Source organism: Pinus tabuliformis, chromosome 3_2 (genome assembly GCF_031772625.1).
Source record: "Pinus tabuliformis cultivar Carrire ecotype Pingquan chromosome 3_2, CPIR1, whole genome shotgun sequence".
Taxonomy (NCBI): Eukaryota; Viridiplantae; Streptophyta; class Pinopsida; order Pinales; family Pinaceae; genus Pinus; species Pinus tabuliformis.
This window is the reverse complement of record NC_142302.1, coordinates 1206462438-1206479166: the sequence shown is the minus strand read 5'-3', so window position 1 is coordinate 1206479166 and position 16729 is coordinate 1206462438. Positions and strand designations below refer to the sequence as shown.

Genomic DNA, 16729 nt, shown 5'->3' with positions numbered 1-16729 from the left:
CAACAACCAGCTAATTTCTTGTTACGGCTGTGGACTGATCCTACTTCTACTCACACGAGCAACAGCATTTCTCAGGCTTTTACATTCCCAGGTCTGCAAGCGCAAGAATATTCTTATAAATCTGCAAATTCCTCGAGATGTGATAAATTAGTAGACCCGTGGAATACATTACAATCTCATGAAATGCATTGCTCTGTCAATAACTCTCTTGTTGTTCCATCACTGTTCCATCCTTGTTCTCATGAAATGCACCAACTTCTCTTCGTCAATTTCATCCACTCTATCCTTGACGTAGCTGAACTCCTTGATGGCTGCCACACGAAAATGGAAAACAATATAATTATGGGCAATGCATTGAAAATTTATCCAACACCATCCGTGTCAGGTACGCTATTTCATTGGAGTAAATAATTAGAAACGCAAGTATAAGGATCTATACGTAAGTTTCGTTCAGATAAATTGTTGTTGTGAATGTGGTTTGGCATTTGCCTACATCGATCTGAACCAGTGCGCAGTTAAAATTCGTTACAGGAGGAAGAAATGATAACAAGGTTAATGAGGATAGTACCTTCTGGAGTGAAGTTGAATTGTTTGATGATGCCCACGCCTCCATCTCCTTCCAGGATGGTGACAGAAGAGAAAATGTGCGGCAAAACCTCTGGGAGAAAGTTATGACTCTCTTTCACCGTCGCATTCCAAAATCTCTTTGCCTCCACCTGAGATACACGTTCAGTTGTTGTAGTCCCAGTCACCATCTTGACTAAATACCTATTGAGTTCTGTCAACAAAACCAAGTATAAGCGGTTTATTGGAGAATATGAAGGAGGTTGCTATTTATAGGTGATACCGGCTTATAATCAGTCTGTAAATTTTTTCGATATTCATTCAAGCCATTGATGCGATCTTGACTGACTTTGTCGTTTAGTATTCGAGCTTCTAGGAATTCCTATATGGGAAGGTGCTATCTGACCAAGCATTATTGATTCCCGTGTTTGGGAAGTTTTAAGTACGCACTTGTCTCCTCCGAATGATTTACCCATGTGAATAAATCATAATAGAATTCTGAGTCCCAACAAATTAGATTTTATGTACCACATCGCTCAATGAAGAAGTCCACATGTATCCCTCGCAACACTTACATCAACAGAATCGCTTTGTTATTATTTATTAAAATGTAAATAGAATTACGTTTTTCTTTTTTCCTTTTCATGAAAGACGGTAACACGACAAACTCGGGAATCTTACGGATTATGGTGACGAAGCCGATAGAAGAAGCACTTCTTCTCGAGAAGTGCTTCTGATGTGAAAAAGGTCAAAAACTGCTAATATCATTTCACTATCCAATAATTGGGTCATGGTTTTCTTTTCCTTTTACACATAAAATGGAAAACGAAACGGATTTTGTTTCAATAACTATGATAACAACACAACCTCCTTCCAGTCTTTACGCAACACATTGCAGAGAATTATTAAATCTCCTCACCAACCAAATGACTGCTTCACCAGTCTTCAAACACATGGTTTCATCCCAAAGCTTCCCATGCTCGTTCAAGACACAGGTCTTGAATGTTTCGTGCTCATCAGAGATTCTGAGGACAAGATTGTCGTGAAACTGACATGAGATGAGACATGAAACAATATATTTTGTATGAAAAAGGCTCAGTGAACAAGGAAACTTGAGAAGTAAACAATTTAGTAACAAAATAAAATTGCGTTCCATCCAACTGATTTGCAGTTACACATCGAACAAACAACTCATGCCCATTGATTGCATGACCTGCATGTTCCTTTGCAAATATGCACACATTCGAGCCTGAGAGCTTCACTATCTACCTTTGCAGTTCATTCTGAACACCATGTTTGAGCTGTGGATGAAATTCAAAGCGCCAATGCAGATTGCACTGGCATTTTGCCTTACACTATGCTTAGTTGGAGTACCAGATATTCAACAAAAAAATGATAACTTGCGTGCGATTCAACCTCCTTGACACACACAAGCATTGTTCAACAACGTGTTGTCTTACACAGAGTTCTTCCACACCCAGGATTCTCATCCTTTTCAAAACATGGGTTCTCCTTCGACAGCAACACTCCAAACATTTTGTAGTGTTGCATTTCATGAGAACAAGGATGGAACAGTGATGGAACAACCAAGAGAGTTATTGACAGAGCAATGCATTTCATGAGATTGTAATGTATTCCACGGGTCTACTAATTTATCACATCTCACATCTCGAGGAATTTGCAGATTTATAAGAATATTCTTGTTGAAATCTAATTTCAACGCAGTCGTACGCTCCCCAAAACCGCCAGCAAAAACCACAAACCGGTTTAAAGATTTCTCGGACCGCCTACCTGCAGAGAATGGTTTTCGTACACAAGGGCCCGAGAAAATGTGGAGCTGACACGTGGTTCAGCCCTGACGTAACGCAACGTCATTTTCTCGGAGGATAAAGTTCAGCACTTGTTGGTCTTCCGATATTGCCCTCCACCGTCGGATGTGCTCCACCTTCTTCAACCGTTGATTGCCCGAAGCTGCTCCAAACCTGCATACGGCAAATATTAAATTCAATGCATTGCGTGGAGTAAAAGGTTTATGGTTGACCGCCGTAGGTGAGAGAGAGTCATTGAATTTAATGGTGCTACGTAGATTTAGGTGTTATAGCTCCAAATCTCACTCTTATGGTTTGTGATGCTGCACTTATGGCCTAGGGCAACCCCTCCTTCCAGACCTGATCCAAAAATTTAAAAAACAGTGTTTTATTCCCTGTACGCGACTTTTCCCTGTGTTAAACGCATGTACACGCGGGTCTGTCATACCCAACCCGCGTGTATCTATTAAAACACTTAAAAAAATATAATTTCCTCTTTTTCGGGCAGTGATCGCGGGTTTACCTGCTGGATCACCTGTTAGTGCCCGTGGCCCAACTGTTCCCAACCAACTCCTAACTAAAAAACTACTTTGGAGAGGGTATAAAAAGACATCAAAGGGAAGGCCAAGGGGAGAGAGAAAGGAGAGCAAGATTATTATGCTGAGATTTTTCCCTTAGACCAGGTCTGAAGTCCTTGGTGCATCCTGCACTTCCCCCATTTTGCATAGGAAACCCTTGTTTCCATGTGTATTGGTGATCATTCATCCTTGACATCATCATTGAGTAGGACTTGGAAGGAGCTCTTGCTGGAGGCTGGAGGCTGGAACGAATCCGGGAGGAAGCTTGCTTGGAGCCTGCTGAAGGTGTTCAGGTGATATCTTTCCGATATATGTACTTTATTTGCCTTTATATATAAAGAAACACGTCTTTGTTCCCGAATAATCTTTCTTTATGCTTATGAGATTCTTGTGTTGCATTCTTATGAAAGTAGTTACTTAAAGATTATTTATAACTAACTTTATAGCATAAAGATGATTTATACATAAACTTCTATACATGTACTGTTGAGTTCTTTGATTTGTTTGTCTTGCAGGTCAGAGAAAGAAGAAGGGAACTCCAAGAAGGGTTTGCACCCTAACGGTCTTCTCGGACGTAGGACCTTAGGTATGTACCCTAAACATTAGAATTTGCTTAAAAGTAAAAAAGATGGCTGTGTGTGTGTGTTTCTTTGTATAAGCAATTTTCAGTCTGGTAGAGTCTCAGCCCAAAGGACTCTAGGGGTACTTTCCCTTCAACCAGAATTGGCGACTCCACTGGGGACAACATTCTTGTTGTTCCTAGTTTGGGTAGTCCTCAAGCCAATCTAGGCTCAGTCCCTCTGTTTGTTGGTTCTGACTATTTGATATTTTCTTGAACTCCAAGCTGTTCCAGTTTTTCAGTTTGTGTTTTTTATTTTTCTTGAAACACTTCATATACGCACTTTTTCTGGATTACAGAAGCGTATATACGCAAGTTGCACTAAGTAAACCCGCGTATACGCAGGTTTCCTTAGTTACAGTCGCGTGTACACGCATTCTGCAAATAATTGCAGGCGCGTATATCACATAATTTTCAAGATTTATAATTTTTCTTTTGGCTGAATGTCTGTCTGGTGGTTTGGGTCAGTTTAAAGCAGTCAATTCCCAGTGACAGTTCTCTGTTTAACAGGGGGCATCTTGTTTCGAACTCTCTCTAGGAGTGCTAGTCTTGTTTTTCGTTGATTGCAAGCGTCATTGATTTTTGACACACAAGGTTTCTGTTTAAGAATCTTGATTGCTCTGTTTCGGCAGAGTGGGAAGATTGTCTTAAAATCTTTGTGTCCATTCTGTTTTCATGACATTTGTGTTTGCTTAACGAAATCATTTTTATGACCATTTGCTCCTTCGTTTCGGGAAAGTTGTTTGTTACCATTTCCTTGAAACTTGTCTTTTGATTTCTTGGACTTTCATTGCTGCTTTTGATTGTCAAAAGCGACTTCGAACACATTTTATTTTTGTTGAGTTCTCATCATTTCATTGGTGTCAATTCACAAAAGTGTTTGGTTGCTTGTTTATCAATCATTGGTGTCAGTATTTTTGAGAGTTTTTCCTTTGAAAAAGACTTTTTGGTTTGATTGAAAGAAAATCTTTTGAAAGTTTTTGAGTTTCGCTTTCTTAAACTTGCTTCTCATCTGATTTCCTTTTTTGCGAAGTGAAAGTGCTTTGTTTTTTATCTTAAAAACTTGTTTTTATTGTTTGGACGAAATGATTAGTAACAAATCATCTTCTATCTAAGCATTTCAGTGGCAAGACAAAATTTGGTAAAGCAGCAACTTTCCTTCTTTGTTTTTAGAGTAGTCTTTGAATTGTGCATCCACATTTAGTTCTTGCATTAGGGAAAGATTTGCATCTCTTTTTAGGCATATTTAGTTTTGTTAGTTTTTGTGAGTGTGGAGTCTGAAAAGAAAAAGAAAATTTTTTGTTTATATTACAAGTGCCTTCTGAACCTCATAGAAATTGCTATTCATCGAAAACAAAAGTGCATGTGCATGTAGCTAGGTTTTATTAATTTCTTTTGCGTCCATAAAACACCACAAGTTTCACCTCCATTACCTTTGACTTAAAGAACAGCCTAATAAAATCAAGCGCTTAATTAAAATCCACTAGAACTTTTTGTTTTAGTTATTACACCAACAAGTTTAGGATTTTAGGGCCTTGGATTAGGCGAGTGGAGAGTTAACTCTCCAAGGCCACACAAAACGTCAAACATAAGAGTCTGATTAAAGAGAGTAAATCCAATAGCGTTAGGGAGACCAGGAAGACTCCGGATCTGGGAGTTAAGCACGAGGGTCTGTGAAGACAGGGAAGAGAGATACCCCCTCTCCTACTTGTCCGAACTTACCTCACGACTGTTCCGCCTGGCTTCTGCGACGAGTTGGTACCCATAGTTGCCTTTCCTAGGGATCTGCATAGGTGGCTGCGGAGGGGAATCCCGTGGCACCTGAGGTCGACGTTGTATCACTCTCGACAGTACTTCCGGAGGGCACCCTTGCGAAGCTTGGGGGCTTGCACCGGCGCAGACTGTTGTTAGGAGGTCAGCGTAACTTCCTCTGATACCTTCGCTGATAGGACTGGGCCCTCATCATCCCAGACTATCCTCGGAAGGCCCTTTGATTCACTTTCTCGTATTTTGGTGTCCGGTCTCAATCACCCGGAGCGGAAATACTTGAAAGTTGTTTGACTGGCTGTATCTTTAGGAACTTTTTAGTGTGTGCTCTGTGCTCCTAGTTGGCCTAGCTTTTAATTTTTTGAGTCTTTAGATAAGATCATAACAAAAAATTCAAAGTGGCTGACCGGTCTCCTAGACGGTCTCGAAGACTTCGTGGTCTCTCGCCACCTAGTTTAGAGCCTTCTCCTAGAAGGCGCAGAGGGAATACTACCGGTGGGGTCCGTCCCACGCCGGCTGACGCATCGGGGATTGATCCTCCTCTCGGGGATATTAGCGGCCAAGCAAGGCCTGGTACTTTTGAACAAGAGAGGGACGCTCCAGTCTTTTCTCAAGTTCGCTTTCAAGCGGAGGATAACGTAGAGGTAGAAGAACTTTCAGAATCATTAGTGATTCCAAATTCTCCACTACCATCTAGTTACCCAGACGTATTGCAATACGTTGGGCCTCCATTATATAGACCAGCGAGTCCAGGTTACGCTACGCGCTTACCATTTATGATCACTACTGGAAGCATGGCTTCCACAAGTGCTGCGACTATGCAAACCCCAACATCGGTGCAAGGGGGAGGAACCATTTCCATCCCCTCCGCTTCCTTGTTCGGATCGTTTGCTAGCACATCTTTGGTTGGGTCTACCTCCATTCCGTCCACGAGTGGAAATGCCCAAACCAATGCTTTTAGTACTGGTTCCTTCCTTTTTGGCACCCAATCACAGGGTATTCCGTCAGTTCCGTTCAATGCCGCTACGTCCATGATGGGCGGATCGGCTTCATTTCAGGGTTTTCCTTTTGGAAGTGGTCATATTCCACATTCCAACCCAACGGTAGGATCCATGCCTTTTTCTTCAATAGGACAAAGCAGCAATCCTTTCCAAGGTTGGAATAACCCTGGGGCTAGTAATGCAGGAACTGCGAATCCATTCATCGGTCAACAAGGAAGTAGGCCGTATTCCACGGTTAGCATGTTTCAAAGTATTCCTCCCCTCGCTTCGGCTTGGAACCCATATCAGGGGTTATCGACTCCTTACAATTCTATAGGAGGAAACTTTGCAAGCTATGGAGCTTATACGGCAGGAGTTGGTCAAACTCCGAATTTTGCTGGACCACAAGGCTTGCCCTTTGGTTCAGCTGGTTCTACTGGTCACTTGGGGCAGCCTGGTGCCTCTCAAATCCCAGGACAATCTTTTCAGAACTTGGGGAGTTCTGCCCAGTCTGGGTGGAATCCCCTAGGTCCTCCTAGGCTTCCATTTCTGGCAACGTTAAACTTGCCAGATCTCACTAAGCTAACGAACGACCCTATCAGATACAATCCAGCCTGGCCTCCGGTCCCAACCAAACTCCCTTCGGACATCCCAAAATTCGAAGGGAAGAGTGGTGAAGATCCGGGCGATCATGTAACCACATTCCATTTGTGGTGCTCATCTAACTCCCTCATCGAAGATTCGGTTAGGTTGAGACTTTTTCAGCGCACCTTGACTGGTAATGCGGCTAAATGGTACATAGAGTTGCCAGGGGGCAGCTTTACATCGTTCGCAGACTTAGCTAATATCTTCTTGAATCACTTTCAGTTGCCTGTCCGCTATGATGCCGGAACTGAACTTCTGGCTACCTTTCGTCAGGATAAGGCAACCCACATTTCTGATCACATACAGGAATGGAGACGGAGAAAAAGGCTCATTAAAGCCGAAATCCCTCCGGAGTACCGTCTAGAGTGGTTTTTGAAGTCTTTGCAACCTGAGATCTCCAAGGATGTCTCCATGTCTGGGGTCTATTCTGAGGAGCAAGCCATTTTCAGGGCCCAGCAGTTAGAACTGATCTACTCTCAGTCTGGGATCCTCCAAAAGTACTTGCCAGATGCTCCTGGATCTAAGGTTGATTTAGCTAAGCCAAAGCCAGGTCCGCATGCGGATGGTATCGTGGGGTCTGTAGACTCAACTACAGTGAACTTGCTGAATCAATTGCAGCAGTTGTCATTACAAACTGCTCCTAACAACCAAGTCACAATGTCTAATCCTCCTGCTTCCCAAAATTCTTCCATTAACGCCGTCCAATCCAATAACCCCAAAGGAAATCAAAATTCCGATGGGAAAAAGAAAGGACGTGGTAAAAAGAAGAACTCGGATGGGAAGCCCGATGCAAATAAATCCGGCAACAACGCTGGTGGTGGTGGAAATGAGTCGAGAAAGAAAGTTAAGTTTCCTTGCAAGTTATGCAAAGGAGACCATCTAACTCATCTCTGCCCTAGAATTGAAGACGCTCAGCGCTTGTTAGGACAGCAAGGGACTTCTAGTTCGCAAGCTGTGTTAACTAACCCGTTTCCCCAAGGGCAGCAACTTCTTGCTGGCGCAAGTTCGAACCCTGGTACCTCCGCAGGGGGCAACCAGGAAGGGGACAAGTCATCAAATGTTTTCATGATGGGTGCTCACGCTAATGTGGCCACACGGTCACGCGATTATGGTGAAGGTGAAAATTCTAAGGGTAAATCAGTTCCCGAAACTAACAACCCACTTCATATTGAGCGACCTTCTGTTGAGACTATACCTCGGGTGCCGAAAGGTTCAGCTAAACGCGCGACTATCAACCCTAATATTAGGGCAGCCCAGAATTACTCCATTGTCGAGGATCTGGCTCAGAGTCCATGTGCTATGTCCGCGTTAGAGGTTCTCCAGACATGTCCTACTCAACGAAGTGCCTTGCTATTGGCAATGGGGGCAGTAGATCCAAGTAATTCCTTAGCTCTCTCTTTTGATATGAGTAATGTCAAAAAGAGACTTCCTCATCACATGGCTTTCCAGATAAAGTCTACCTACCAGAAAACGAATATTTTCCGGACGGTTGTAGATGAGGGAGCTTCCACGTGTGTCATGTCTATGTCATGTTGGAAGGCCATTGGATCACCGACGGTTGTTCCTTCACCCACCCTATTGACAGCATTTGATGGTCACTCTCATAGACCGTACGGGATTATCCCGGCTTTTCCTATATGTGTTGGAGGAAAGGTCGTTAATATTGAAGTAGAAGTCATAGACGCTAACCTAGATTATAATCTCCTATTAGGAAGGAACTGGGTATACGAGATGGAAGCCGTTGTTTCGACTCTATTTCGTGTCATTTGCTTTCCTTATGAGGGGAAAATCGTTAAGGTTGACCAATTGGACTATTGTCCAGCTGATCCTCAAGCAAACTCTGACTCTACCATTCCTTTAGTGGGTAACCCCCGTCCGCCTATTGAGAGTCTAGGAGTCGGGATGTATTCTTCATTGATGGGTACGTTTAACCTTCCCCCTCCTACAGTTGGTATAGATACAATTTCATCCTCCAGGGATCCTTTACGGAGAGAGTTTGTCCAAACTCTTTATTCTTCGAATCCTGGAACCTTAGCTTCATCTGTGACCACATCAGGTGACGACAAGGTGGGTGAAATAGAATCTCTTATGTCTGCAGCAGAACCTAGATGTGAATCTATCGATAACGCTGTAGATAACCATTCTACTATCTCCTCTGGGAAAGAAATAGATGGTGATGTGGCTCATTTTCGGACCCCTGATTCCACCTCTGCATCGGATTGCTCGGATATTGTTTTTCCATCGGATGAAGCGATATTCGAAGCAATGACGGCCGTAGATCCACCTTTGGAAGATTTACATCGTCGGTTATACTTTCATTCCCCTGTGCATGAAGTAGAATCTCGGTCCTCCAGTTCGACTAGTGATGTTTGTACGGTCCCTTTGGCTCCGACACATTTATTTGCCGAAGAGAGTATATTGATTGGTTCGATCGTCGTACCTATAAACATTCCTAGGTGTCAGTTGGCGGAGCCCCCTGACGGGCTCTACCTCAGGAAGTATTTTGCTTAGTTTTACCAGGCAATGGCTTCTTTGTATTTTATGTATATTTGTACATATCTTATCGAGCGTTTTTCTGATATCAGCACTTTTGGTCTGCTTTGGCAGGTGTTGATGGATGATTTGGTTTATTTTGGATTCGCCGATGGTGCTAGTCGGCACACTCGGAATCTTGCTTCCGCAGCTTGGGTACTTTATTACCCAACTGGTCAGTTGATGACATCGAGAGGCGTGTGTATCGGTCCTGCTTCAAACAATATGGCCGAGTATACAGCTGTTATCAATTTATTATCCGAGGCAATCTCTTACGGGATCGACTCGTTGGTAGTGTATCTTGATTCTCAATTGATAGTGTCTCAGTTAAATAACATTTATCGGGTTAGAGATCCATCATTATATCGCCAATATTTAAGGGTGAGGTTGTTGCAAAGATCATTTATTTACATTAATTATTTGCACATTCCAAGATCTCAAAATTGGTTAGCTGATTCTATCGCTAATCAAGCATTAGACTGGCATATCAATCATTCATCATCATAAAATCATGCATCAAAAAGTCAAACTGTATATATATATATATCACAAAGCGTCTCGAGTGTACATATGTGTGTCCAAAAATATACAAAATTGGGACTCAAATGCCCATAATCATGTCAGGCATATCTAATGCCTCGGCTCTGGATGAGCAGCTAAATAACTAACTATAGCATTGGCCACGCGCCGAAAAACGCGAACCCAGTCACGTGGCATCCCAACCACATGACGCTGCATATCTGGAGGAAGGTCCTCTATCTCGGCCATCGGTACTTGATAGCTCAATCTCGCCAAATGTCGCTGGACGTTGGCGAGGGTCCTTTCCGCATCCGCAGCCGCCTCTTCGGCTCCTCGGCCACGCCGTCCGTGCCGTGGGAATCCATCTGGTCGCACAGGCCCAATGTCTGAAACATGATCATCATATCAGTCATTTGAATCTCATCAAAAAAATATATTTTTCAAAGTTCATCATTATGCTTGAAAAATCCTAAAAATCATAAAATCATAAAAAATCAAAAAATCTTACCGATCTCGCCCCATGCTGCATCTGGTGGCAGCACTAGGTCAGGATCTCCTCGGAAATCCAGTCCAGCATAGGGGTAGTCGTCTATGGCGATGATCTGTTGCTCCCACCAAGCAAAAAAGTCGTCGTCGAATGCATTCCTGGGCACTTCCCCACCCCCCAGACGTTTCATCAAGTCAGCCCACCGGCCCATACGTGGATCACGTGGACTACTGATGGGAACTGCTACCCTGGGGCGGAGTGCAGGAACCTTCTCGAAGAAAAATGTGCATAAAATGGTCCCATACCCAAAGTTCTTGGTCTGTCCCTTCCTGATAGAAGCAAGCTGCTCCTTCATGTTGGCAAGTAGGGGAGTACACCAGTCAAACACCGTGGTGAGACAGTCTACTGCTACGCTCATGTTTACTCGTGATGCCTGATGTAGCGAAGATGACCCGTTCACTCGAGCTATGGTGAACAGGATTATCCGCAGTGACAAACTCGCCACGTGTGGGATCGAGATCTGACTCCCGACCTTCCGATGACCTGGGCAGTAAAGTTGTACATAGTCGTCTACGCTGAGACTATTCCGGGTCCTGCCCCGGGAGTGGACTACCTCTCCCCTTCGGGAAAGGCCCGTGATGAAATATATATCTTCCACTTCTATCCTGAGTGGCATTTGATCAATCATAAAAGCTTCTTCCTCGACATCCCAGTAATCAATAAGTCTCTCGAGCAGACGCACATTTGCTTTCATATTCGGCAACTTAAAGAATTTTAACAATCCGCATCCCCGTAAGGCATCTAATGCCTCATCATTCTCCATAACTTCATTATCTACAGCTGAGTGCTCTCTTTCACGCCACGTGAGAGTCATCCTGGAAGAAAAAATCAATTTCATCCATTAGTTTTTTATATAAAAATTTTTCGCTGCGCACACGCGGTTTACCCTATACACAGTCGCGTGTAGGGCCGTCGTATACGCGATTTATATACATCCAACCCGCGTGTACGCCGCAGAGCAATTTTTTGCAAAAAATCTAACGGTGAAACATTAATTAAACTTCCTAAAAACTATCACAATTGATTGCAAGACAAGTTTAGTGCTTACCTGGAAGTTTTCGGCAAGTTTGAACGGTTGAATAAGTCACGGGGAAAGTTTGCTCCTTTTGCTCCACAATTTGCTCTCCAAGTCAAACGGTGAAAATGGTAAGTCCAAAATTTCTTTTTATAAGTTTTGAAAATGCAAAATTTTTTCAAAATTTTATTTTGTTTGGTTTCATGTCACTTTTAACTTGGGAGCTTGGAGTGTCGAGATTGAGTCGTTTTTCAGGACATTTTGGACATTTTTCGACGGTTCGAGGCGGTTCCATGACTGCTGACCCGTCATGGCAGGTATCGTGTTCTCACTGGCATATAGGTTAGGGACACCATTTTTCCGTTGCATTATGCATACTAGCCTCCATTTGACCGATACATCTGCCGTAGGGTCGACCCCATCATGTTATGGTTCGCAAGCCATTTTCACTCGCCGATTCTTTAAATCATGACATGATGGTAGAGCCATCCTTTTACATGGGCATCCTAGTTAGCACCTCACTGACATTTGTTGCCCATGCTGCTTCGTTTTGAGTAGGCTCGGGAGTCCTCTGTAGTCCCGCCATGACTTATGCGTTGAAGACTCATTCTTCCTTGCTTCTTCGCTTCGTTCTGGCCTTATACCCTAGAGGCTCCTATGTGTGTTGAGTTGTACTTCTGCATTGCATGTTGACCATTTGCACCTTTTGGCCTATAACCGGCTTCACTTGGACTCGTGTTTAAGCCCACTTTTGACCATGACGTCTGCAAAAAATCAACCTTGCATACCCTTGACTTCTGCAGCTTGACATACCCAGATCCGTGGAAGGGACATACCTCTGAGTGTCACTGACCAGTTTTTCACCTCCCTGCATTGAGCATAGGAACGTTCCTTTCCCAGGAACTAGATCATCTGTTTCACCGACACTCGTTCTTTCCACTGTACCATAGCATTCTTTTATTTTTTTTCCGGCTTATCAGAAAAAGACAAAAAAATTAAATATTCCAAAAAGAGCGGGAACAGGGACATTATTTCCATTTATTGTTGGCAGCTAGAGTCAGTCGTGTCGCCCTTGAACAAAGCACTCAAAACAAAGTCTCCTCCGCATGGGTGGGATTTAGTTTGACATAGGTAAGCCATAACCTTGTTATCGAGTCAGTTCTCCCCCGATTGGTTATCTCTTCCAATCATATGGAGGGTTCGTTCGTGCCTCCTGCATGACGAACTTATACAGATTCATTATATGCTGCCACATAGTCACATTGAGTCGTGCTTTTGTTCAAGGGAAGTTAGCCTGAGTCGGCCTTTCTGCGGTGTCTCTTGACTCATTTTTCAGTCGGCCATCCCTGGTTGTCAGTGTCATGTCTATCATCACATCAGTTATATTGGTCCTTCACTCGTGCCGGTTTGAGAAGGTCCCCATTGACTTCTTGCTGGCGGGTCTTGTCCTTATCGACGACGACACATTGCTCTGAGGGCAGACCTAGAGACCGCACCCTGGCCCTATTTTCATTATTGATAGGTCACCTTGTGCTCAGCATCGATCAGTATCATGGGTCTTTGACTGAGTGGTTTCCCTTGTGTTCGACATCAGCATACATTATCACACATTGGGATTCGTGCAGTACCTTGGTTTCCATTTGACCCTATTGGTGGATACCTCGCCTCTGTGTCGGCTTTCATTATTGGTTGGTTCAGAGGGTTTCTGCCGTGCGCTAGCCACATCTTGTGTACGCCGGAAACGTACTTTCGGTTGGGTTACTACATCTTTTTCGTCCGATTCCTTCCACATTATTGGCCTACGGGTTACACTCGCGCTAGATTGATGGAGGATGCCTTAATGCCTTCCTTCTAGCGGATCTTTCCCTATCGACTCCGACTCATTGCTCTGGGGCAAAGATCTAGAGTCCATTTGGCAGTACCTTGGGGTTTGCAGTCATTAGTGGCAGATTCCTCGCTATCGACAGTGGGAAACCATCATTGTCTCCTGATTGATAGATTCTTACAGGTGTTCGACTTCAGCTCATCTATTCACACTTGTTAGATTGTACTGGGTACCTTGACGCTCATTATCATTATCGGTGAGTAGTCTCGCGTTTGTTAACGGTATACATCAATGACCGGTAATCAAACGATTTCTCACATGGTCGACTTCAGATCATTTATTCCCATGGTGTAGAAATGTACCACGGCGGTCGGTGAAGACCTCAGGTTGTATCAGCATTCATTGGTTCACTTGACAGTTGCTCCTGTTACTGCTAGTTGATACCATTCCACCTTATATGTTGCAGTCAGTCATGGCGACATTCTATATGCTGGCACCTGAGTTTGCAGTGTAGTACCATCCTATTCCATCATGTTCAGTTGGTACCTTATGGGATCAGTCTTTGATTTCAGTGATCCGTTGCATCTTTCAGCATCATTGACAGTTTTATATGTGATATTCAGACATGTACTTACTCATTATGATCAGATGATCCATTATGTATTTTTACAGTCATTTATACTTGTATACTTAGTGGATCCGCTTGTACTTGATATGCGGACATGCTTTACTTTTCCTGAGCATGGGTATGCCCGCCTCAGACAGTGTTTCTTTCTGATCTCCTTTCGGTGGCTTGGCAGGCTGAATTCCGGTGAAGTCCTCCTCGGTTTTTCGGCAGAGTTCCTTTCCTTGTACTTACTTAATGTATTTCGGCCATCATGTTCCCCTTCTGACCTCATACATTAGGGGGCATCTGTTATAGCTCCAAATCTCACTCTTATGGTTTGTGATGCTGCACTTATGGCCTAGGGCAACCCCTCCTTCCAGACCTGATCCAAAAATTTAAAAAACAGTGTTTTATTCCCTGTACGCGACTTTTCCCTGTGTTAAACGCGTGTACACGCGGGTCTGTCATACCCAACCCGCGTGTATCTATTAAAACACTTAAAAAAATATAATTTCCTCTTTTTCGGGCGGTGATCGCGGGTTTACCTGCTGGATCACCTGTTAGTGCCCGTGGCCCAACTGTTCCCAACCAACTCCTAACTAAAAAACTACTTTGGAGAGGGTATAAAAAGACATCAAAGGGAAGCCCAAGGGGAGAGAGAAAGGAGAGCAAGATTATTATGCTGAGATTTTTCCCTTAGACCAGGTCTGAAGTCCTTGGTGCATCCTGCACTTCCCCCATTTTGCATAGGAAACCCTTGTTTCCATGTGTATTGGTGATCATTCATCCTTGACATCATCATTGAGTAGGACTTGGAAGGAGCTCTTGCTGGAGGCTGGAGGCTGGAACGAATCCGGGAGGAAGCTTGCTTGGAGCCTGCTGAAGGTGTTCAGGTGATATCTTTCCGATATATGTACTTTATTTGCCTTTATATATAAAGAAACACGTCTTTGTTCCCGAATAATCTTTCTTTATGCTTATGAGATTCTTGTGTTGCATTCTTATGAAAGTAGTTACTTAAAGATTATTTATAACTAACTTTATAGCATAAAGATGATTTATACATAAACTTCTATACATGTACTGTTGAGTTCTTTGATTTGTTTGTCTTGCAGGTCAGAGAAAGAAGAAGGGAACTCCAAGAAGGGTTTGCACCCTAACGGTCTTCTCGGACGTAGGACCTTAGGTATGTACCCTAAACATTAGAATTTGCTTAAAAGTAAAAAAGATGGCTGTGTGTGTGTGTTTCTTTGTATAAGCAATTTTCAGTCTGGTAGAGTCTCAGCCCAAAGGACTCTAGGGGTACTTTCCCTTCAACCATTAGGTGGGCCTTTTTATTATGGGTATGGGCACGTATAATATATGTCTTTTATATATATTTCTTATATACGGCATGTATTAAATGTGAAAACATATGTAATAAGTTTTTATGTTTTTGAGTGTGTTGACTTTTATTATGCATTGCACACGGGAGGTAAAATACATAGGTGTTCACAGCAACGAAAAATTGATGATGGCGCAGTAAAAGGTGAAACACACAGCAGTGTGTAAAAAGATAGAACCAGGTGATGTAATTTTTTTTGTATAGCAAAAACCATGTGTGGTTTTGCACAGCAGTGCATAAAGGAAATGGTGGAGCGAGTTTTTGTAACTCTGTAAGTTTTTTTTTTACAGCAGTATGTAAAATTGTTTTACACGTGAATGGAGGTTTTACAGCAGTAAATGTTAATGGGAATTTTTCCAGCAGTGTAAATTCTCATATGGAGACACAGTGAATGTTTTTTTTGTTTTAATGAATAGAAATATTTTATGGTGAAATCCTCTGTTCTTCAGTGAAATTTTTTTAAGTCTTCTGTGCACAAAAGATCCTGGAGCAAAAGAAACAGAGCATTGCCTCTGTGTGTTTGAATATTTGGTTTTTGGTATTTTCCCCTTTGAAAAATCCCCAACAGTGGTATCAGAGCAGGCTTAGGCTCTTTAAAGAAGTTAGAGAAGCTGAAGGGAGAAGGTTTGTAGCTGTAGCAAAACTTCTCAGGCAGACAGAAGACTCAGACATCAAAGGATTCAGGTATTTCAAAAGTTTTTTTTGTGTTGCTGAAGAAACAGTCAGCTGTTTTAAACACACAGTCAAGGATTTAGAGACATAGATCAGAATACAAGGAATGGCTAGCACAAGCACTGGTATGGGTTTGTTTAACACCCAGCTCCCACAGTTTAATGGGAAGAACTATGATTATTGGGCAATAACCATGACAGCCCTGTTTGCCTCTCAAGATTTATGGGAAATAGTTGAGGAAGGTTTTGAAGAACCAGCAGATGAAACTGAGTTCAATGCACTAACTCAGGGAGAGAGAGATCAGCTGAAGAGCAATAGAAAGAAGGATTCGAAAGCCCGTATGTTGTTGTATCTAGCAGTAGACCAGAGTGTGTTTCCAAGGTTAGCAGCAGCTAAGACAGCAAATGAAGCATGGCAAACCCTCAAGACAGCTTATCAAGGCATGGAGAGAGTGAAGACAGCAAAACTACAATTGCTGAGAAAGGACTTTGAGAATCTGTGCATGAAGGAGTCAGATAACATTGACTCATTCTTCACTCATGTGATTGGTGTAATCACACAAATGAGAACTCATGGAGAAACCATTGAAGACAGAAGGATTGTGGAGAAAATATTGAGGGTCTTACCCTCAAAGTTTGATGCCATAGTCACCACCATCGAAGAGACA

At 43.0% G+C, this 16729-nt stretch overlaps 1 protein-coding gene across 1 annotated transcript; it reads right to left on the bottom strand.

The window, feature by feature from the left end:
• Positions 1-219: 219 nt before the first annotated feature.
• Positions 220-897, bottom strand: LOC149185094 (major pollen allergen Bet v 1-G-like). Its single transcript, XM_089415547.1, has 2 exons — positions 569-897; positions 220-311 (listed from the first exon to the last, which is right to left on the bottom strand). Exons 1-2 carry the CDS (start codon positions 753-755, stop codon positions 220-222), a joined length of 279 nt encoding a protein of 92 aa, XP_089271673.1. The 5' UTR covers positions 756-897.
• Positions 898-16729: the final 15832 nt, after the last annotated feature.

Bases quoted from the DNA above. Each gene is read 5' to 3' on its own strand.
- LOC149185094 (XM_089415547.1), bottom strand. From the start codon at position 755: ATGGTGACTGGGACTACAACAACTGAACGTGTATCTCAGGTGGAGGCA. The intron at 312-568 runs GTACTATCCTCA...TTCGTGTGGCAG, and splicing joins ATTCAACTTCACTCCAGAAG to CCATCAAGGAGTTCAGCTAC.